A 24377-nucleotide genomic window follows, 5' to 3' on the forward strand; every position below is an offset into this window, starting at 1 on the left:
AAATGTTACAGAATGACATTGCAAATAACATATAGAATATACTTTTCTTAACATTCTTATTTCATTCATGATTATTTTAATTATCTCTCCCCGTGCTCTCTGACATGTGTTGTAAAAACACCAAACACGAATGTGTTTCTGTCTATGTGTTCAACACTTCCTCCTACAATCAAAACACTAATGTGTTAAAATTCAACATACGAGACCTCTTAACACACCCTAATTTCAACTCTAGACCCTGAGGTACTATTATGAAAGTGGCTAACTCTAAAGTGTAGCGTCAGAGAGCCTAACTACATCATTCAACCTTTAACACATATTCACCATGATTTAATCTTTACAGTCACACGAATAACAAATTTTTAACATTACTTTCACTTTTACCATATCACGGTATTTCTAAACATTCAAAAGAACAGTTCACATGTATACAAGAACATATCAAGATGCCGTTAATTTTACACATTTGAAAACATACATTAGTAGTACATTGTTAACTTCTATTCTTTTCAAAGCAAGTGCCAATTCTTTCTACATTGAAATAATACTACATTTCAAAAAGTCTTTCAGACTAAAACTTCTTTCTTGTTAGAATGTTTTAAATAAAATTTATACAATAACTTTTTACAATATTTAAGTCTTTATACAACGCTATTATACATCAACTTTAGTTTTACGCGCGAGTAATTGAAAAACATAATAAGAAAATCGGTCACAACTCATTTCTCGCCCTTTTGGCGATAAAGGTAGACCTCGCATGAGGTAAAACTTCTTGAAATCTGCCACTTGCAGTAAGAATGAAAGATTAACTTAAGTTTGTAAAGTAACATAAAATTTTACTTATCTTTGTAATATTCAGACATCCTTTTCTGGGCCCAGTCTTTAAAGGTGCTGCAGACCGTAGCTTGGTTGATCCTCCTTCTTGTACGGGCTCGCCCTTCAGTGCTTTCCTCTGGAAGCTTCCGTTTTTCACCACTACGGCCACCCTTGAACATCTTCCTTCTGTCCTCTGCTTGTGGTCTTGGCCGTTTGAAGGCAGCTGGTCTTGGTGGAACCGGGAAACTTCTGTCGTGATCCTGCTTGGACCTCGTTGTTGGCCGTTCAAATTTTTCTTGTACTTTTTCCTCCGCCGCTGATGGCCCTTCCGCAGTTCGGCGACTTTTGCTGCGGAGAGTTCTGTCGGATGAGTCAATCTTCCGTTTCACAGCCGGGTTATAGTTGCCGTCCTTTCTCCCGGTCTTTTCCACATACGTCGTCCTTCTCCCTTCTTCATTCTGGGGATGTTCGTGAACTCTGTTTTTTGGACGGTGGAACGGCTTCTTTTTCTTTGTACCTTCAATTTTTCCGCGGGGCAATTTTCTTTACACTTGCTTCTGTCTCTCATTGGCTTGCAATTGTACTTGTCGTTTTCCCACCTCTGGAACTTGTACCTGCGGTGTCTGCCGTCCCGGATCCTGCAAAAGATCTGAAAAGATTTGCATTTTATTACGATCGAAGTAGGGCTTAATTTGATCAATATTTGCGGAACAGATTTCACCATTTCTGGCCTTTAACACTACAACAGCGTGAGTTATTTTTTCTATAACATATGGTCCTTCAAAGCGTGGAAAAAATTTGGCAGTTTTATCTTCTGGTGCTGAAGAAAGTGAATGCTTAATTTTTAGTACTTCATCCCCTACTTTATAAGTTACTCCCCGTCGTTTCAAGTCATAATACAATTTTTGTTTTCTTTGTGCTACTTCCGTATTCTTTTTTGCTTCTTTTATTAGTTTTTCTATATCACCCATTTTAAATTCTGGGGCTCTTTGTTGCACATAAAATAGTTTATCTAACGGTGTTATAACCTTTCTGCCTAGAAATAACTCAGCAGGAGTTTTGCCCGTTGTATCATGTTTTGCGGTCCTAAGGGCGAAAGCAAATTCATTGACATAGTTATCCCAGCTTTTATGAAAATTTTTAACATAACTACGGATAATTTTCACTATATTTCTGTTGACCCGTTCCGCTATATTTGATTGCGGCCGATACGGGACCATTTTTAAATGACGTATGCCCAGTTTTTGGCACATGTCTTCAAATATATTACTTACAAATTGAGGACCATTATCCGATATAACTTTCAGGGGCGCCCCGTATTTTAAAATATATTTATTTAAAATAGAATCGGTAACTAATTTCGCGGAGGCTCGTTTTAAGAGAACAATTTCGGTCCATTTACTAAAATGATCAACTATAACAAGGAGATAGCGACTTTTGTTTAACTGACTTTTTGGGAAAGGGCCCAATAAATCGATGCCGATTATTTCATTTGGAAATTCGGATTTAATACTATTTAGAAACCCGGCCGGGCGGAAATTAATATAATTAACGGCTTGACATGTTGGGCAGGACTGGACATACGCCCTTGTTAACTTTTGCAGTTCAGGAAAGTAGACTGCCTCGCGTACGCGTTGAGTAGTTTTTCGAATACCAGCATGAGAAGCTAAAGGGCTGTCATGGAGCTCTTGCAGGATATTTAATCTAAGACTAGCTGGGATAACAGGTCGAAATTCGTTGTTGGAATTCGTAGTTTTTGTATAAAATAATAGACCATCTATTAGTTCGTAATGGGCCGCCCTTTTTCTTATCGCCACAATATCTTGGTGGCTAAAATTTTCAGGATCCTTTAAATACTCATAAATGCTTCCAAACTCAGGATCCTTACCCAGTTCGGTTATTACAGTTTCTCGGGAATTTATTGTACACGCTGTCAGCATTGCAACTTTTACGGTATTACCCTGTTCGTCTAATTTAATTCGTGACAGGGCATCTGCTACGATATTTTCCTTTCCGGGGGTATGCTTGATTACCAGATTATATTCTTGCAGCTTGAGTGCCCATCTTATTAACCTTGGGGATAAATTTTTTCCAGAGTACAATCTAGTTTCCGCCGCATGATCAGAATATACTGTTATCGGCGCCTTTCCAAAATAGACTCGGAACTTTTGCACTGCTAACAGAACTGCAAGTGCCTCTCTCTCGGTCGCGGAATAGTTTCTTTGTGTTTGATTTAAAGTTCGGCTAAAAAATGCCACTGGCTGCTGATTTTGCGAAAGTACCGCTCCTACCGCATAATCCGAAGCATCCGCTGAAATTTCTAAATTTTCATCCTTTTCAGGAAATTTCAACACAGGGGCTTGCGTTAATGCTTGTTTTAATTTTTCGAAAGCAGTATTGGCTTCGGCCGTCCACGAGAATCTTGCCTTTTTCCTTTTTAATTTTAACAATGGCTCAGCGATAGCCGCAAAATCTTTTATAAAGGACCTATAATATGAACAAAGTCCTAGAAAAGAAGAGAGCTTCTTTGCCGTGTTTGGAGTCGGATACTTTTGTACAGCGATTATTTTTGATTCATCTGTCTCGATCCCTTTTTGCGATATTTTGTAACCTAAATATTTTAATTCAGGGGCTGCAAATTTGCATTTTTCGACATTAACTTTTAGACCGGCCTCATTTAATAAAGAAAACACCTGTCTTAAATCCTGTACATGTTGGTCTAGATTATCACTAGTAATAATGATATCGTCTAAATAGATAAATGTGGACTTTCCGAGAACAGGTCTTAACACAATGTCCATGCATCGCTGAAATGTTGCTGGGGCGCCTGAAAGGCCAAACGGCATTCGCAAAAATGCATAAGTGCCAGACTTGGTTATAAAAGCAGTCTTAGGCACGTCCTAAGGCCTGATCCCTATTTAAAAATAACCATTCGTTAAGTCGTCATAAATTTGGTTGATTTTATGTTCCTTAAAATTTCTTCTATAATCGGTAACGGATATACCGGATATTTCGTTATGGAATTTAATTTACGGTAATCAATAGCGAATCTCCACCTTTTTGGATGCTCCAAAGGATAATCATTATTTTTCTTACATAAAACCACCGGACTAGCATAACTACTTGAGATAGGCGTTACGATCTTTTTACGTAGCATATCGGTAATATGCCATTCTATAATTTTTTCCTTATTCTTATCATACCGGTATGGTTTTTGACGAACCGGGAATGCATCTCCTGTGTCAATACTATGGTTAGTAACCTGGGTAAATCCTGGAATATCACTAAATAAGGAAGCAAATTCACTTACCACTTGTCGGATTCTATCTTGCTCGTCATTAGGCAGGTGGTCGAGATTTAACCTTGGCGGTTCAACCTTTTCTACACGCACTGGTTTCATCGTCAGCTTAAGAGACGCTTCATTAAAATCCAGTGTAGCTTGTGCGTCTGAAAGAAAGTCTATTCCTAGTATTAAGTGTGCTTGCAAATTCTTTACTATAAAAAACATCACCTTTACTTGTTCGTCCTTGATACGGATGTACAAAGGTACTTTACCTACGCACTTACATTGTTCTCCTTGCGCCGCTAATACTGTTGTATTATCCGCATTATATATGCGGTATTTGCGAAAATACTTTCTAAAAAAGACTTCTGCCACACAGGAACACTGCGCGCCGGTATCCAGGAGTGCGGTGGCCGGGATATTATTTACCAAGACTTCAATCTTCGGAAGAGTTAAATTTTTCACCATTACTGTATTTAACTTGTAGGAAGAGGGGTTTTCGTGGCCTTCGGATTTCCGCACCCTCTCGTCAGCAGAAATCCGTTTTAGTTTAAATTATTTTTTCTTTCGGTGCTTTCCTTCTTTCTCCACTGGCCTTGAGACTTTTTTCCTGGGTTGCTATTGAACTGTCGACGTTCGCCGGCTGTTTTTGAATGCTCGGGTTTCCTTGCCCACTGATTCGCTTTTTCTCCGTAGCCATGTGCTTGAGTTTGCTGTAGTCTTGGCGTACCAAATTGGTTTCGCTGTTGATATTGGCGTCTTCTTTCGACGTCCGCCGTTCTTCTACTTTCAAACTGGATTGCTAGCTCAAATAATTTTTCCAGTGTAGTCGGATTTCTCAATTCAATAAAGTCTTGCACTTGGGGTAGTAACCTCGGCAAAATCACTTGAATTATTTCAGGATCCGGACGGTTTCCATACAAGAGCTTGAAAACGTGAATTTTTCTTAAAATAAAGCTCGAGATGTTTTCCATTCTTTGTTGATATATACTGAAAAGTTCTGTTTCTAATTTCGCACGATCTCTTACAACAGGGAAGGCTTTTAGTAGGGCAGTCTTGAAATTTTCGTAGGTATAGGTGGGACTTCCTGCTTGACCCAAGAGACTTCTGCCGATACATTTGAACCAGTTAAGCGCTTGGCCCCTCAAAGCGCTGGTAGCTAAGGTAACTTTTTGAAATTCGTGCACGGGGTAGAGCATGAAGTGGTCATCCAAGTTTTCCAAAAAACTGGTTACCGGTGAATTTCCATTAAATGTTGCTTCTGGTTTCATCGAAGCGCGCATGGTCTGGACGATGTAACCAAATCCTTCCAGGGCGGCAGCTGGCATTTCTGGATTCTGAGCCGTTTCTGCAGGCAGCACAGGTTCTTCTTGAAACTCGGCCATGGTTATTCTTCTTCGTTGGGCGCCACTATCAGGGTCAATGTTCCTTCTTACCTTCTTCGGGAACATACAAGGACCTGACTCGGAACAGAGAGCTTACTAAAGCTATGTTCACTAATTGTGGTAAGTAGACAGGATACACATGAAGGGTATACAAAAGCCTTTATTTTTCTCTATATACAATAACTTCCGTACTTCGGAATACACTGACCCGCTACTTGGGGTCTAACGTAAAAGTATAAAAATAAAACTAAACTCTAATTTAACTTTAGAATAATAAACGTGGAAGATTGCGCTTATATTAACAGGAAGGCGTATGTAGTTCAGATAACTGAGAACACTACAATACGTGTAAAGTTATCAAGAGGATTAAAACCTCTGGCCTGGAAGGCAACAAGCAACTGCGTAACTTCTAAGGTAAGCGGCCTGCTTCGAACTCACTGCTTCCTCTCTCTCGCTTGGCAAAAAGCCACAACTTAAATACTTGGCGTTCGCCAGACAACTTTGCATAAAAACCTTAACGCTTATAATTCTGGCCGGAAGTAGAAAATAAGAAGTGATAGTAAAGATTCAAAATAAAAATAAACGTTAGTAAAACTTAAGATCCTTACAAGTTGACTGCCGTAGTCGTGCCGATGGAGATAAGAATCATTGTATTATACCGTAGCGTGGGGTTCATTTGCTTCACACATGTTACTGTCGATCGACGCATAGATGACAACCTTTTATTGTTTGTTTAACAATAAACTTTAATAAGTAAACAATTCTTGATTATATTATATTATAGGTGCAAGCATGAATAGGTAAGTCCGGCCTTGTCTCCGCCGGATAAGAAAAACAATCTCTGTATTACAAAAGAAATGGCGACCGCCCTTCCACCAAAAAAAGATCGGACCCTCCCGTCGGCTCAAGCAATTTGTGTATTGCTAGTAGGTGCCCGCGCGCGGAGAGCTACCCTGATCGAAAAATAGTCGATTTTCGATTACGTAGAGATCCAAAAAATATGCATGGCATAGCAATTAGATGAAGTAGGCAAAAAAGATGCATAGATCTGACAGTATGGCATGATAGAACAACGTAAACGAGACCGAGATGAGACTAGGCACTACGGCTGTAGCTGAAACGACGTAGAGGCGAAGATAAAATGAATAGGCAGTGCGGAGTTTAAAAGAAACACCAGTGATCGCAGGAGAGTCCAAGAGTCCATATGTCTGACACAGTTAAAAATGCTATTGATACAAATGGCAGCATGACAACAACAATACATAGCGAAAGGTAATTAAATTATATACATGTGAACAAATGAAAGAAGGGGTATGACATATATGCACGAATAAAATATAAATACATGAGATCAAACATACATGTAGCAATTACAAAAACATGGAATAACAGGTTGTTAAAAGGTTTTTTTTATGTTGTTGTTATTATTCCTTCCGTCCAACAAACCACCTGGTGTTAGGCAGGGATGGCTCTGTCGGACTAATTATTCCGCTGGCTAGGCTTTTCCTTCTCCTTTTCGGGTTATGAGCATTACATATACTGAATTATAGAGATTAAAAATCTTACAATTTGTAATTCTGCCAATAAAAATTTGAAACAAGTAGTTTCCTTTTTAATAAATTTTTGCAGCTGATGCAAAAGGAGTCTTTTAATTCATGCAATTAACAACTGTTTTTCAGAATAACTGGAATACGATCCCTCCAAATATTTATTATTTTTATCTTTATTAATTTAGATGTTCACATAAAAAATTCATTCTGTGAATTCGGGTGCAGTAAACAATTTTATTTCGGGTACAGAAAATATTTTTATTACTTTTTTACTTGACTGTTACTCAAAGACGTTATGAATAAAATTATGCACCATAAGTGAATCATCTTCCGTATATTTCTTGGATATTTTTTGCCAGGATATAAGACCTGTCATTCAAGACGTATCTAATTATGAAATCTTTCTAAAGCATCCCCAAAATTTAATTCAATCACAAAACCATTTCTTAAAGAGAAAATAGTGCTATATTGCTTTCTTAAGTAGAACCTTTATTATCAATTTAAGCCAGAGTGGATGAAGATTTGAAAACAAATAAAAATACTTCTTTCTGCCCATCCATCAAATGTTTAAAGCACTTTTTATGGAAGCTGAGAATTTAGAAATAATCTCTCTAGGCTTTTATGAATAAATGGCGAACACCTTCGTAGCTTGGTAGTCTCGATTTACGCTCTTCGACAAAATTTATATGTGAGATTTTTTGCCTCCTAATCTGGCATAGAATCCATCTTATTTCAGAGCAAATCTTGCAAATTTCAAGCAGTACAATTTTCTTTTGTTTTGTTTTTTGAATATTTTAGTTAACATAAAGAAAATCTCATATTTTCAAGTAAATGTCGGATTATGGTGTGATTCATATTCATTAAATATAATTCAAAAACACTAGTTATATATTTTGCCGGAATTTAAATCACCGTACAGTGCAATTAAGGTAAAATATCGTCATATGTAATTTTTTGTTATTTTATTAATCTCTTTTTCTATTGGATCACATTTTAGCGGTTAAAATAGAATTGTAGAAAAAAGATAAAGTGAAACTTTATTCAGAATTTTAGTCAGTGTCACAAGTCATTCACGGTTTAATAATTAAAATAAACAAGCGGACTCCAGGATAAACCCTAGGATAACATGACAAAACATTTCTTAAACAATTAGTCAAAGCGGTGTTGCTACGAACATGTCGAACGGTGTTATTTAAATTAAATTAGCAAGCTAATAAGATGTTCAAATTTTATTAAACTAAGCAGAGTATTTTTACATTTTAAAAATAAGGCAATTTTCTCGTAGTATTATAGAAACGTTAGTATTCTTTACGACTGCTCAATAATAAGCAAATATAAGTTACATAAAAGCAACGAAACCATTTGACGTTTACAAATTAAGCGCAGTTCGGTGTTAGATTGACAATTTAAGCGCAATTCCGTGCTTTTATAGTGAAGCTCTATACATTTAAAGGTAACTGCCACGGATTTTTCAAGTAACAAACAGAATTTTTTTTTCCATAGCTGAACACGATAGGCACATATTAGTCTTACACTAAAGAAAAATGCTATTTCTTTAAAACCGTCATTAAACACAATTAGGAGTGTTTTTTTAAGCAATAAAAATATTACTTGAATTTTTTTTACATAACGTTTTATAGCGGCTATTTACAAATGATTACCTACGATTTGGTAAAAATAACCTTTTCCCCGGCCTCTCGATAGTCAGTGCTTCTATGACGTCAGTCACGATTTTCTAACGCGTGGAGTTTGATTTAGTTTTTGAATCTGGCAACACAAAATTGTAAGAATTGATTTAATTTTTTAATAGTGCAATACAAATTATAAGAAAGAGATTTTATATTTAGGACACTTGCATGCGTAACAATGAAAACAAAATGTGTATGTAAAACAATATTTTGATGCCGAAACTTACAGATGCAGGAGTTGGAACAATTACGCTCCTATTATTTCTAATTAAAGGTAAGCGTGTTTGTAGTTTAATTATATTTTTTAGAATTTTGCAACAATATTACTCGTGTTATTACGAAGTTGACAGATGCTAACAATGGTAGTAGTTCCAAAGAGGAAGTGAATAATAATGATTTAGTATCGCTTTCAGATTAGTTGAATGAAATGAAATTATTGGACAATTCATATTTCATTCTTCGATGCTGAATATGAATGCGATGTTTTGTATGGGGAAGAATATACAGGCAATGTCGAATTTGTTATTTTCAAAGCATGCAAATCTATTCAAAATGTCATATCTAACGCTGTTAATAACTTTCCAGTTTCTAATGTGCTTTTAAGTATTTCTATGGCCATTTCTCATTCCGGCACTGTTCTATTATCCCAAATTTTCATATCCAAGGTAAATAGAACAACAGTAAAAACAGAAGGCACCCTTACATCATTAAAACTTTTATTCTTGTTGTCAATCTTGAAAAGTCGTACTTTAAAAAAAGAACATTATAACGAATATAAAAGTAAATATTGATAACTTCATGCGAAACGATTTCTTGGCAAATTTAGCAAAACATCTGGTGACGACTGCACCACCGATAACAGAGAATTATTCTCATTCATACACTGTAAGGTTACCGACAGTTAAGCTTAACCATTTCGTAAGGATGGAGAACAGTTTCAAAGTTTATGAGAACAATTCAAATCTGTTTTTTGTGTTGTGATTTATCTCATTTCTCTGACAGTAACATCAGAACAAGCGCAAGACATTCATCATTTTAAAGAGTGCAAGTTTGCGTCTGTCGTTGGCAATAGCCTTGAACACCATACAGGTGTTTTTAAGACTTTGCTCAGTTTCGCCACAAATTTTGATGGAGAACAGTCCGGAGAGACGGGTCCGAGGGCCTCCCTCCTCTTCCCCTACCTCCAACATTTCAAGAGGACTTTCGGCTTGTCACTTATTTAGAGTGCCCCAATGGCACACCGACACCATACCTTCTCGGGGATTCGGACTCGGGCCCTTTGGTATCGCAGTCAGAGTCGTTAACTACTATCTCGTTTGGGCGGCACAATTTATAACTTCTGTCAATGATAATTTAAAACTTTCAGTCATTCATATACGCGTATGTTTGCTTTGTTATTTAGCAGATGAACTGAAGCGATTGGTTTATGGGATAAGTATTATCGTAGTAACTTACGAAATTACAAAAAAAACTTCATATTAACAAGTATGGTGATAAAAGTAAAATAACTCAAACTCACCTCAATTATTTGGAAAATATTGCGCTAAAACACTAACACCATCACCTACAGCCTTATATGATATTTTCATTGAGTACAACTGAAAACTTTAGAAGAAAATTCGAAGCATAGGGTCGTGTCTTACACCCCAAACTATTATGTGCGTTTCTTTAGGGCATTATATGTTTTGCGATGCTTCCGAACGAGTATATGAAACAGGGCTGTACGTACGTTTTACAGAACAATATTTTACATAGTTTCGGTTAGTATGCAATTACAGACACTCTTTTCTGAAAAGAATAATTCTCGCTGGATTGGAGCTTTTGAAAACTGTGAACGGAGCTCGTTTTCTCCACTACAGGACGCTATAGAGTAACTTCACGGTAGCTCTAAGTTGGATTCGAGGAGATCCTAACTATTACGAATTGTTTGTCAGCAATCGGATTACTGAAATCCAAAAATGCACTTCTCCAACACAGTGTCGTGATTGCTCAGTTAATCAAAATCCAGCAAATCATTGTTCACATGGTATTTCAGCAGCAGAGCTCTCCATCGTAGCATTGTGGCGGGAAAGACTATCGTGTCTAATGTAACCTCAAGATGTTTGGCCTACGAAACCTGTACGGATGAAACACTGTTACCGATGAACTACAGGGAAAACGGAATTCCAATTTCTGTGTTCGACTACGTTTAATCTGGTCGTAGATAATCACTCGATTCAGTGGTTACACCAAACCAATTTGTGAGACGGCCTCGGTACTCCGCTTCATTCACAGATGAAAATTGCAGCAGTGTTCAATCTTTGGTCTCTCTGTAGCTGAACTAAAAAAAGCAAAAGAATATTGGAAATATGGCGTGCAAAAAGAATGTTTTCCATTTGAAATGGAAGATCTATGAAATAATTTACCATTACATACAAAATCAAAAACTGTTCATTTTAAATCATTCCTGAAAAACAATCTTTTACGGCTCGAACATACTTCATCCTCTGTTGCTTGATTGTTCTCAACTCTTTGTTTGCCTTCTGATTCACTACAGGCATATTCTTCTACATCACTTAAATATTCGAATAGTTCTTTTCGAACTACGCTCTAATTATTGGATCTTGCGAGGTCAAGATACCATTTAATGGATACTTCGCACTTGCTTACTTTGTAAACTCTCACAAGCGCTACTGGCTAGTCAAACAGAAGCTTCACTTCCGCCAGAAGTGACACTCTACACACAGTTTACTATAACTGGAATAGATTTTGCTGGTCCTTTCGTTTTCCGTAATACGCAACCCTTGAATACAGCGTATATTGTGCTATTCATGCGTTTAACTACTCAAACCTTTCATCTGGATCTCATTTCAGACCTGACAACTGATAAGTTCATGATGACACATCAGAGATTTACCTGTCGACGAGGGCTCTCTCACACCATCTACACCGACAAAGCCACCACCTTCCAATTTTCTTTTCACTTGCTCCTGCCTCTTATTGGTTTGCCCTTGTACTTGTCGTTTTTCCACCTCTGAAGCTTGTGCCTGCGGTGTCTGCCGTGCCGGATCCTGCAAAAGATCTGAAAATATTTGCATTTTATTACGATCGATGTAGGGCTTGATTTGATCAATGTTTGCGGAACAAATTTCACCATTTCTGGCTTTTAACACTACTACAGCGTGAGTTATTTTTTCTATAACATATGGTCCTTCAAATCGTGGAAAAAATTTGGCAGTTTTATCTTCTGGTGCTGAACAAAGTGAATGCTTAATTTTTAAAACTTCATCCCCTACTTTATAAGTTACTCCCCGTCGTTTCAAATCATAATAGAGCTTCTGTTTTCTTTGTGCTACTTCCGTATTCTTTTTTGCTTCTTTTATTAGTTTTTCTATATCTCCCATTTTAAATTCTGGGTCTCTTTGTTGCACATAAAATAATTTACCTAACGGTGTTATAATCTTTCTGCCTAGAAATAACTCAGCAGGAGTTTTGCCCGTTGTATCATGTTTTGCGGTCCTAAGGGCGAAAGCAAATTCATTGACATAGTTATCCCAGCTTTTATGAAAATTTTTAACATAACTACGGATAATTTTCACTATATTTCTATTGACCCGTTCCGCTATATTTGATTGCGGCCGATTCGGGACCATTTTTAAATGACGTATGCCCAGTTTTTGGCACATGTCTTCAAATATATTACTTACAAATTGAGGACCATTATCCGATATAACTTTTAGGGGCGCCCCGTATTTTAAAATATATTTATTTAAAATAGACTCAGTAACTAATTTCGCGGAGGCTCGTTTTAAGGGAACAATTTCGGTCCATTTACTAAAATGATCAACCATAACAAGGAGATAGCGACTTTTATTTAACTGACTTTTTGGGAAAGGGCCCAATAAATCGATGCCAATTATTTCATTTCGAAATTCGGATTTAATACTATTTAGAAACCCGGCCGGGCGGAAATTAATATAATTAACTGCTTGACATGTTGGGCAGGACTGGACATAGGCCCTTGTTAACTTTTGCAGTTCAGGAAAGTAGACTGCCTCGCGTACGCGTTGGATAGTTTTTCGAATACCAGCATGAGAAGCTAAAGGGCTGTCATGGAGCTCCTGCAGGATATTTAATCTAAGACTAGCTGGGATAACAGGTCGAAATTCGTTGTTGGCATTCGTAGTTTTTGTATAGAATAATAGACCATCTATTAATTCGTAATGGGCCGCCCTATTTCTTATCGCCACAATATCTTGGTGGCTAAAATTTCAGGATCCTTTAAATACTCATAAATGCTTCTAAACTCAGGATCCTTACCCAGTTCAGTTATTACAGTTTCTCGGGAATTTATTGTACATGCTGTAAGCATTGCCACCTTTACGGTATTTCCTTGTTCGTCTATTTCAATTCTTGATAGGGCATCTGCTACGATATTTTCCTTTCCAGGGGTATGCTTGATTACCAGATTATATTCTTGCAGCTTGAGTGCCCATCTTATTAACCTGGGGGATAAATTTTTCCCTGAGTACAATGTAGTTACCGCCGCATGATCAGGGTACACTGTTATCGGCGCCTTTCCAAAATAGACTCGGAACTTTTGCACTGCTAACAGAACTGCAAGTGGCTCTCTCTCGGTCGCGGAATAGTTTCTTTGTGTTTGATTTAAAGTTCGGCTAAAAAATGCCACGGGCTGCTGATTTTGCGAAAGTACCGCTCCTACCGCATAATCCGAAGCATCCGCTGAAATTTCTACATTCTCATCCTTTTCAGGAAATTTCAACACAGGGGCTTGCGTTAATGCTTGTTTTAATTTTTCGAAAGCACTATTGGCTTCGGCCGTCCATGAGAATCTTGCCTTTTTCCTTTTTAATTTTAACAATGGTTCAGCAATAGCTGCAAAATTTTTATAAAGGACCTGTAATATGAACAAAGTCCTAGCAAAGAAGAGAGCTTCTTTGCCGTGTTTGGAGTCGGATACTTTTGTACAGCGATTATTTTTGATTCATCTGTCTCGATCCCTTTTTGAGATATTTTGTAACCTAAATATTTTAATTCAGGGGCTGCAAATTTGCACTTTTCGACATTAACTTTTAGACCGGCCTCATTTAATAAAGAAAACACCTGTCTTAAATCCTGTACATGTTGGTCGAGATTATCACTAGTAATAATGATATCGTCTAAATAGATAAATGTGTACTTTCCAAGAACAGGTCTTAACACAATGTCCATACATCGCTGAAATATTGCCCGGACCCTTGAAAGGCCAAACGGCATACGCAAAAATGCATAAGTGCCAGACTTAGTTATAAAAGCAGTCTTAGGCACGTCCTCAGACCTCATCCCTATTTGAAAATAACCAGTCGTTAAGTCTAAAGTCGTCATAAATTTGGTTGATTTTATGTTCCTTAGAATTTCTTCTATAATCGGTAACGGATATACCGGATATTTAGTTATGGAGTTTAATTTACGGTAATCAATAGCGAATCTCCATCTTTTTGGATGCGTCAAAGGATAGTCATTATTTTTCTTACATAAAACCACCGGGCTAGCATAACTACTTGAGATGGGCGTAATGATCTTTTTACGTAGCATATCGGTAATATGCCATTCTATAATTTTTTCCTTATTCTTATCATACCGGTATGGATTTTGACGAACTGGCATTGCATCTCCGGTGTCAATACTATGGTTAGTAACCTGAGTAAATCCTGGAATATCACTAAATAACGAAGCAAATTCAATTACCACTTGTCGGATTCTTCCTTGCTCGTCATTAGGGAGGTGGTCAAGTTTTAACATCGGCGGTTCAGCGTTTTCTGTACGAACTGGTTTCATTGTCAGCTTAAGGGACGCTTCATTAAAATCCAGCGTAGCTTGCGCTTCTGAAAGAAAATCTATTCCTAAAATTAAATGTGCTTGCAGATTCTTTACTATAAAAAACATCACCTTTACTTGTTCGTCCTTGATACGGATATACAAAGGTTCTTTACCTACGCACTTACATTTTTCTCCTTGCGCCGCTAACACTGTCGTATTATCCGCATTATATATGAGGTATTTGCGAAAATACTTCCTAAAAAACTCTTCTGCCACACAGGAACACTGCGCGCCGGTATCCAGGAGTGCGGTGGCTGGGATATTATTCACCAAGACTTCAATCTTCGGAAGAGTCAAATTTTTCACCATTACTGTATTTAACTTATAGGAAGAGGGGTTTTCTTGGCCTTCGGATTTCCGCACCCTCTCGTCAGCAGAAATCCGTTTTAGTTTAAATTATTTTTCCTTTCCGTGCTTTCCTTCTTTTTCCACTGGCCTTGAGACTTTTTTCCTGGGTTGCTATTGAACTGTCGACGTTCGCCGGCTGTTTTTGAATGCTCGGGTTTCCTTGCCCACTGATTCGCTTTTTCTCCGTAGCCATGTGCTTGAGTTTGCTGTAGTCTTGGCGTACTAAATTGGTTTCGCTGTTGATACTGGCGTCTTCTTTCGACGTCCGCCGTTCTTCTTCTTTCAAACTGGATTGCTAGCTCAAATAACTTTTCCAGTGTAGTCGGATTTCTTAATTCAATAAAGTCTTGCACTTGGGGCAGTAACCTCGGCAAAATCACTTGAATTATTTCAGGATCCGGACGGTTTCCATACAAGAGTTTGAAAATGTGAATTTTTCTTAAAATAAAGCTCGAGAGGTTTTCGATTCTTTGTTGATATATACTGAAAAGTTCCGTTTTTAATTTCGCACGATCCCTTACAACAGGGAAGGATTTTAGTAGGGCAGTCTTGAAATTTTCGTAAGTATAGGTGGGACTTCCTGCTTGACCCAAGAGACTTCTGCCTATACATTTGAACCAGTTAAGCGCTTGGCCCCTCAAAGCGCTGGTAGCTAAGGTAACTTTTTGAAACTCGTGCACGGGGTAGAGCATGAAGTGGTCATCCAATTTTTCCAAAAAACTGGTTACCTGTGAGTTTCCATTAAACGTTGCTTCTGGTTTCATCGAAGCGCGCATGGTCTGGACAATATACCCAAATCCTTCCAGGGCGGCAGCTGGCATTTCTGGATTCTGAGCTGTTTCTGCAGGCAGCACAGGTTCTTCTTGAAACTCGGCCATGGTTATTCTTCGTCGGGCGCCACTATCAGGTTCAATGTTTCTTCTAACCTTCTTCGGAAACATACAATGACCTGACTAGAACAGAGAGCTTACTAAAGCTATGTTCACTAGTTGTAGTAAGTAGACAGGATACAGACGAAGGGTATACAAAACCCTTTATTTTTCTTCTTTATATACAATGACTTCCGTACTTCGGAATACAATGACCCTCCACTCGGGGTCTAACTTAAAAGATATCAAAATAAAACTAAACTCTAATTTAACTTTAGAATAAGATTGGCCTTATAATAACAGGAAGCGTATGTAGCACAGAGACTGTGAACACTACAATACGTTTAATTTATCAAGAGGATTAAAACCTCTGGCCTGGAAGGCAAAGTAGCAACTGCGTAACTTCTAAGGTAAGCGGCCTGCTTCGAACTCACGGCTTCCTCTCTTCTGCTTGGCAAAAAGGCCACACTTAAATACTTGGCGTTCGCCAGACAACTTTGCATAAACTCCTTCACGCTTATAATTCTGGCCGGAAGTAGAAAATAAGAAGTGATAGTAAAGATTTAAAATAAAATAAACGTTAGTAAAACTTAAGATCCTTACAACCTCATATTTTAAATTTGAAGCAAAGATTTCATTAGCAATTACATTGCCGAAGACTTTTTTTAGAATTCTAAAGTGGCAAAGTAATTTCTTAAAAAATCTCATTTTTCTTCATAAAATGAAAGAATTTGCTTGCATTATTATAAAATGTATTACTTTAAATCATATTGATAAATTGGTATTCTTCATAGAAATGGAGTTTCTTATTAATATCCTATGAAATTAATATCCCCTTTCTTATTAATATCCGAAATACTTACGAAAGATTATATCCACTGTACATGCAACTATTATATCTTCAGCATCAACCAATGGTTTATTTACTTTTTTCTTCAGCTTATCCACGAGCACCAATGAATGTTCATTGAATATAGGAATTAGGTTCTCCGCGTTTCTCATATGGACGCATGGCTGAATTAATTTCCTTCTATTTCGCCATTTTCTGCCGCCGCTGAAAACGGTTAACAAAATAAATTAGCTTTTAGATATAATTATCATTACGAAATTCATTTTACTATACGATACAAGTCTTTAAATGCTTTCACTAAAACAGCTCAAAGTGCACCTTTTTTCTGAATTCACAGAGTTATTGAATAAAAGTTTTATAGTTATCTACTTGTTCAAGATTCGGTCAGTACAATGGTAATAAATACTATTATTAATTAGGTGTTGTTCTCTTAATGCTGTTTAGAATGCTTGTGTTCTAGTATTTAAAAAACTTTCATTCACGTTCAGTCAACTCCCCTTTAAGAGTAAGAATGTCGTTTAGGGCTAATTTAAAATCACGTTAATTCGAGGTTAAATTAAAATAAAATATATGTAAAAGGAAAATATATTTCATAATTAAGAAAAATGCTTTTTACAATTTACCTGTATTTTCAGGCAATTTAATCTGTAGATTTTCCTTTGGTTACGTAAATTAAATATGCATCCAATAAAAAAAAGGTCAAACTATGAATAACGGAAGAATAAACATCATTAGAAATAAAGAAATGAAGTTATAAATGGCATTTGAGAGCAGTATTTACAAGAGGACATAAACAATGTTATTGAATTCGAACTCGTATTAAGAAAAGACAATTCAAACATTTTGTTTCGTACAAAATGCTTGTATATTTCCAGAGAGCATATTATCAGTTAAATTGGAGACTGATGAGGATAGGATAAAAATACTAAACCTCTAGTACTATGGATAGTATCTACTATTAGTGTTTTCAATAGTGTTTTCCTTTTTGTTTTATACTAATGGTATTTTCGATAAACAAAACAAAAAACATGTTTTAGACAGAGCTGGTAATCCGTAGTCCGCCACCGGATAACGGAGAGTTGACTGTAAATCCATAAATATTACTTTATTACTTGTATATTAATAAAAGGTAATAAACAGTTTACTCGAAAGATAATTAATTATCTGTTTCAATAAAATGAATTTATGTAATTTATGGTTACTTATTGACTCTCGTACAAAAATGCACGCTTCCGTAAATTTTTATTTAATAAAAACAATGTTATTAAAAAATGAAAAAGCATTTTGAAAGCTTTCACATTTTACATTACGCCCAAAGGGGCGCTTTTTTAAGGTTTTATGGGTTACCTTTATTTATTACATATCATGTTCTTAAACCATAAAATTCAGGTGAACAACAATACCGCAAAATAATTTTAAAATTAGCATATCTTTAGAATTTCAGATACACAGTCTCACACGCAGTACATAATTTTTTTTTTTCGTACAGTGTTGCCATTGCTCGCTTTGAAATCGTTGAGTTTGTTAATCAAAAATTCGCTAAAGGTTTACAAAATATGAAAAAGATAATATATTAAATTCCAAATTTGGGCTTCTAGATCTCTATATTCGTGCATACGTTATTCAAAATTTGATGGCTCTAGGTACCGCTGTTTTACCACAATGCGAGAAACATACCTCCATTTATGCAGATTCTTCATTACTAAATTTCTTTAAATATAACGCAGGGCTGTAATATTTACTGCCAACAGTTTGAAAAGTTAACCGACATTTAAAATTTTCAACGCAAAATGCCAGAACGAAATTAATAGCCATTCTGAGTAGAGTTTGTGGGGCAAAATTCTGGGCTAACGACCATTGGGCTAAAAATAAAGTTGATTAACTTAGAAGCAATATAATATTTGTGCATTACTTTCCGACTATAATATTTTCCATTATTTGTGATTTTTAGGTTTCTTTACTTCCGTTTTATTTGTACTATTTTCAGAAATATATCCTGATTTGTCTTCATACGTAAACTGAATGCAAAGCAAACTACTTTAGAAAACTACGAAGGTATTCTTCGCTCTTCGGCAGATAGGTTTCGTGTGCAATGTCACATTCAAGTAACCTAGACTACCTTCAAGGATTTCTTATTGTACATGAACTGGGTATATTTTTCAAGCACCATGGTATAAAAAGAAACGGAAGAAACGAAATTGCAGTTTGGATGATGATAATAGCGATCACCCACAGAAAGATGAAGCCATCTTTATTACATGTCTATGTCTATGTTTTATCACTTAGTAAGAGGCAATCGACCATTAACGGTCTTTACCAATATATTATACTCGACTTTTAAATGCTTGAGAAATCGAGTAAGTTGTATCCAATAATATGGAAGTACTTGTGCACATGCTGTGCTAGAACTCAGAGATTACTAGCGACGAAGGCTCCTGTGCCGCCGTCCGTAGAATAAGTGAACTTTGAACAAATGAGGCGTCGTGTGGCGCCATTTATTAGTAGAGATGAAAAGCATGCACTTTTTAAAGACAAATAGAATAAAGTATTTTGATGATGCTGGTTGTGAATCTCTGTCCTGATAATTAACTCCAGAACGATACACATAGTGTATATAATTGTAAGAGAAAAATCCTGACGCCAACAATAATACTAGGATACATTTGTATATAATACATGTTGAGTCACGGAAAACGCATGTTCTTCTGGAAAGCCTAACTATGTAAAGTTTTCAAAAAATATATTATTTCCAAAGAATCAACCATTGAACTGTTATGTAATGCTTAGTAGAATCTACAATTTTTTTATTAACTGGTCAGTTTAGATGAAAATGTGCTTCATCGCTCATTTTGATGGTCAAATTCTCACTGTATTCAAACATTGAAACTGGTTCGTTAATGAAAAGGAAACCACCTGGCGCAGCCAAAAACGCCGGAATACGAGAGAAATGTGGATCGAGTAAGAGAGGCAATGTCTCGACCATTCAACTAGGCAGCAGTCTGCAGAGTTACGAATGTTTCAAACCACTCTGAAGAGAATTTTAGTCCAAGATCTAGGGTTTCATCCGTATAAACTTATACATGTTTCACTTTTTGTCAAGCAGTGCTTGACATGTTGGAAGAAAAGTAGTATTTGACCATCATAATGATCGATGAAGCCCATTCCCATCTAAATGGGCCAGTTAGTAAATAAAACCGTAGATTCTATTAAGCATTACACAATAACATATTTTATTATTGATTCTATGGAAATAAATTGTTTTGGAAAATCTACAGATTTAAGCTTTCCAGAAAAACATGAGTTTTCCGTAAATCACCCCCTACTAGGCTATTTTAAGGCAGTATAATAATTCCTTAAACTACCCTAGTATATATAGTTAATGCAGTCAATAATTTACATAGAAGGCTGCTATATTAAGTTTTAAGAAATAAAATGGAATGTACCTGGTAAGCAAGCCAGTTCCTAACATAGGTTGAAAAGCAATGTAATCCTTTGATTTATCGTCAGCAACTCGGCTGTTAATCACCTCCTATGTTTTAAAAAAAGTTTAATGCGTTATAAGATATTTATATTAATTAATCAGTTATTTTAACTTACGAATCTATAATGACACTTCTCCGATTTTCTGCCAGAATTCAAATTTTGCTCGAGTGTATTAAGTGAAGTTCTGAGGTTGTTTCACACAGAGCATGTTCTTCCTGCTGAATGCCACGTTACTAATCATTAGTGTATTATCATCATTCCTGTGTACAGCGTTTTTTCATAAGTGCCGATGGTGCTGTCTCGCCGGTGTAGGTTTATCTCTACGTAGGCTTTGGCTAATTAAGACTCAGATTTAGTCTTTGTTTAAAATTCTACTTTTAAGTTTACGCCATTGATGTTGGCTGATTAAGCACCGGGAGTGCTTTCGGTTCAAATTATTGAGTTCTTAATAAATGTTTTATTACATTTATTAAGTTATTACACTCTTAGTACTTTTTTTTTTTACTTATTTACTTATCTAGAAATAGCGAAAAGTCGCTTGATTCTACATAGGAGTCTTAAGACAGTGTATGTTACCAAAACAAGTGAGTCTTTACAACGTGCAATGAAATTATATCTTCTTAGAGTCATAAAGCGTTTCCTTTGAATATCTATATAACTATCAAGTATATTTATTACAGTAATAATCTATGAAATGGTATTTAACATGGAAGGACAAATTTCATGCTAGGAAAAAGACATTTTAAATAAAATTTTAATGAATAACCGCCTGCAGTGTTTTTAAAGTATCTTAACTAATCAATGATGGGGTAGAAGGCAGAAATAAATTTAAAGCAATATCAAGTCTTATTAAGAGTGAAATCATGCCTTTGCTGTTGTGAAATGTATACAGCATCACAAAATAGAAATTTTTATCAGCATAATTAAAAATATGTAAACATGCTCTTATATCCTAGGACGTAGGAGAATGTTTTCCAATAGTGTAATAAATTATTTTTCTTATGCATATATCTTAAGGATTATTTCAATAACTATCTTGTCTTTTCTTTCGTTGAAAGTCTAGATTTAAATTACTTAATTTGGATCCAAAATCTGTAAGACCATTGAGCCATGTTTCATCATTTAAATTTACACATTCTTAATCTTGTCTTCGAGAAACTTTTTTTTATCTCAGTAGTTAAATCAAGAAATCATTGCAGAAATTTACTTCTACTTACCTTTTGTCGATATATAAAAATTATGCTACGTTTTCTTTATTAAATTTCAACTGGAAGAAACGCCGTTTGAAGGAAGTTGTTCGAATAAACTGAACAATTTTGAACACTATGTCTATTATTACTGTTGTGTGTTATCTTTTGCGAGCGAAGCTTGTTGTGAGTTATTTAGTGATAACTCAAAAGATTTGAGAATTCATCATCATTTTCGTATAGAATTTCAAATCTCTTTATGTGGCCTATTGCTTCTACCCATCTACTGTTACTGAAATTATTTTAAAAAGTAGTACTTTCAAATTAATGCGGAAGTTGTTAAAAGAGTTTAATTCTTCTAGTCCTTGTCTTTGAAAGAAATCACAATAAACTCTTCTTTAGATGTATAATCTTAAAAAACTATACAAAAAAATAATTATGCTGTGTCATTTGCATCTATCGATTCATCAAACTCAAGGGAGAAATAAGAGCATCTATATTAATGTCGTTACGTAACTGCGCTCTTACATTTTCACTCCTTTTTCTCAATCCACCACATCACATACTTTTGACACGATAGTATCCCTATTATAATTTCAGTCTTCTTTTTAAAGTCATTAAAATGTGCATCTGAGATTTGCGAGTAACTTTCTTATATAAATTCCCCGTTAGAAAATAGTTTAATTTTTTTTACTAATATATGGCACTGTGAATGGCACTGTGAACAGTCAATGCACATGATTTTAATATTGGCTTTTTAAAACCATTTTTTAAACTTTGCATTGAGCTTTAAGATTATTAATTTTATTTTTTTCTTAAGTCACTATTGTGTGTATGATATGTTTAATATTTGTTATGCAAAGTTAAGAAATACCTCTGCAGATTATTCGGTACTATTCCGTTTTGAGGACCGTAAAAAAATTGCAGCGAAATTGTATGCGCAAAAGGGCCAAATTTAGCAAACGAATCCATTTAACAGCGCGCCAAATCTAGCGTACGAGCTGATTTCAAATTGCGTAAGTTTAGAAAGTTCTATATTTCTTAAGACGCCACTGAAATACTAGTTGAATTTTTAAATTCTTTTTTTTTTTTTTTTTATTTAAAATCCTTTTCTTGATATCCTATGGATTTAATTTGGAAACTGTCCAGGACGAAAAGTCTGCAATAGAAATTTTTCAAAGAAAAGGCATCATTCATTATAGAAAATTATGTTTGAACAACCAACGAGATGAAATTATGCTTTAGCGATAACTCGTTAGCGAAAAAGCGATGCAGGGATCAATTCAATTATGTTTAGCCTTTTCTTTATATAAATTATAATAATGATCTGAAACAGTTATTTACTCTTATGCTTCCATTCAGTTATGTTTAACTTTTTTTATATAAATTATAATAATAAAAAAGTATTACATGAAATTAACCTTTCATCTAAATTAAAACAATAATCTTAGTTATTTACTTTTATACTTCCTTTCTTGCGTTAGGGTTGCCGGATTTATTTTTGGCTGCATTGGCATCAACAATAGTTAGGCGATTTTTTACGGTCCTGAAAACGGAATAGTACCGATTATTCTTTTTAGCAATAACTATGGAAGTATTAAGCAACTATATTTATCATTCATTCATCCTTGTAAAACATAATCAAATTTTCCTCACTTTTTTGTCTTAATATTCATCTTTAAGGCTACTAAAATGTAACAGAATTATATAAGTAATTAATTTCAATTTAAAACACAGAAGAAAGGTACTACTTCCTTTTCTGCACAGGAGTATTATTAAGCAACACTGACACATTTTGCAGAAGTTCTAATACAACATTATCACTAACGGTCGCATACTAAACAAAGAACATAGGAATGCTAATTTATCTATTGCTACACCAAAGATTAAAAGATGGTACACCGAGAAGCCAGCCGAATGGAGTGTTCGGCAGCGAGCATATGGCAACCGATGTAGGATGCCGCTCTCTCACACACTCTCTACTGCTAATCTACGACCAACGATTGCAAAAATAAAGGCCAAGTGAGGATTTTTGTTTTCATGGTATATAAACTCTCCGAAGCATGTTTGGGAAAAGATATTGCGAACAGTATCTAGGAAATGCTTCTTTTTTCTGTGCGTAATGCCAATATTAATGTTTATTTCGTAGTAAATTGCGTTGTAACTTATCGTGCAGGAATTCTTTGAAATTAAAGGTTCTGATCAAGCCAATTAAATTTTGCTTCGAGACCTTTAAACTTTTTATATTTAACTAATTTAAATGCAATGAATAATTTACAAACTTTCAAGCTCTGCGGTTGGCAGTACCCACAAAGGTATATTTCATATTTAATGAATCCTTCCATCCACAGCATTGAAACTATTTTTATAAAATTCACTTTCTTGTTTTGTGAAATTCTGAAACTGGAAAAATTGAAATGTATATAGATCTTACCTGTCATAATACTTACCTTTATATATTCCGCTTTAAAAATGACAACATATGGAGTGAAACCCATCCAGAGAAAGAATATTCCTTCACTCTGGAACATGTACGCATTAGCAGATAAAACTCTTAACAAATCTGTAAGATACAAAGAAAATACCTGAATTTACTTTCAGTATGGTTTTGGTTTCATTATTTAAAAAGAGGAGTTTTTTAATCCATTTCCGGGCTAATTAATCATTCGCATGCAAATTCTGTTAATGATGAATTATCTCAGTCAAGTATTAATTTCTAAAATTAGAATTGCTTAAGCGCTATGGAAGGCCGTTAGAAAAGAGGGAAAAATAATAAATAGATATACAACTAAATAAAATCATAAAACACCTAATAATTAAATTTAAATAAAAAATTTAATAAAATGTAAAGAGATAAATAAATGTTTAATAAATTATTAAATTAATGATAAATAGTTAAATAAAAATATATCGGGTTTTTTATTTGGAGCTCTTGCTCGAATTACAATTTCATTCAAGAACTAAGAACTAGCTCCGTCAACCTTCGGCAAACTGTAAAAACTGAATATTTGTTATAATACTCTATATCAAGGGAGGATAGAAACAAAAACTATTTTTTT

General features: G+C 35.4%; 1 protein-coding gene across 1 annotated transcript in view; it reads right to left on the minus strand.

Moving 5' to 3' along the window:
* LOC118197240 (cytochrome P450 4V2-like) overlaps positions 1 to 24377 on the minus strand; it is a 45358-nt gene that overhangs the window by 15617 nt on the left and 5364 nt on the right. The window contains exons 2-4 of the mRNA XM_085810706.1: positions 23769 to 23881; positions 20092 to 20177; positions 16662 to 16852 (exon numbers count right to left, since the gene is read on the minus strand). Coding sequence (XP_085666832.1) covers positions 16662 to 16852; positions 20092 to 20177; positions 23769 to 23881 — 390 coding nt within the window. The remainder of the gene's footprint in view (positions 1 to 16661; positions 16853 to 20091; positions 20178 to 23768; positions 23882 to 24377) is intronic.

The sequence above is a fragment of the Stegodyphus dumicola genome, chromosome 2, assembly GCF_044657685.1.
Source record: "Stegodyphus dumicola isolate Sdum_Otavi_A_Nest chromosome 2, ASM4465768v1".
NCBI classification, from domain to species: domain Eukaryota; kingdom Metazoa; phylum Arthropoda; class Arachnida; order Araneae; family Eresidae; genus Stegodyphus; species Stegodyphus dumicola.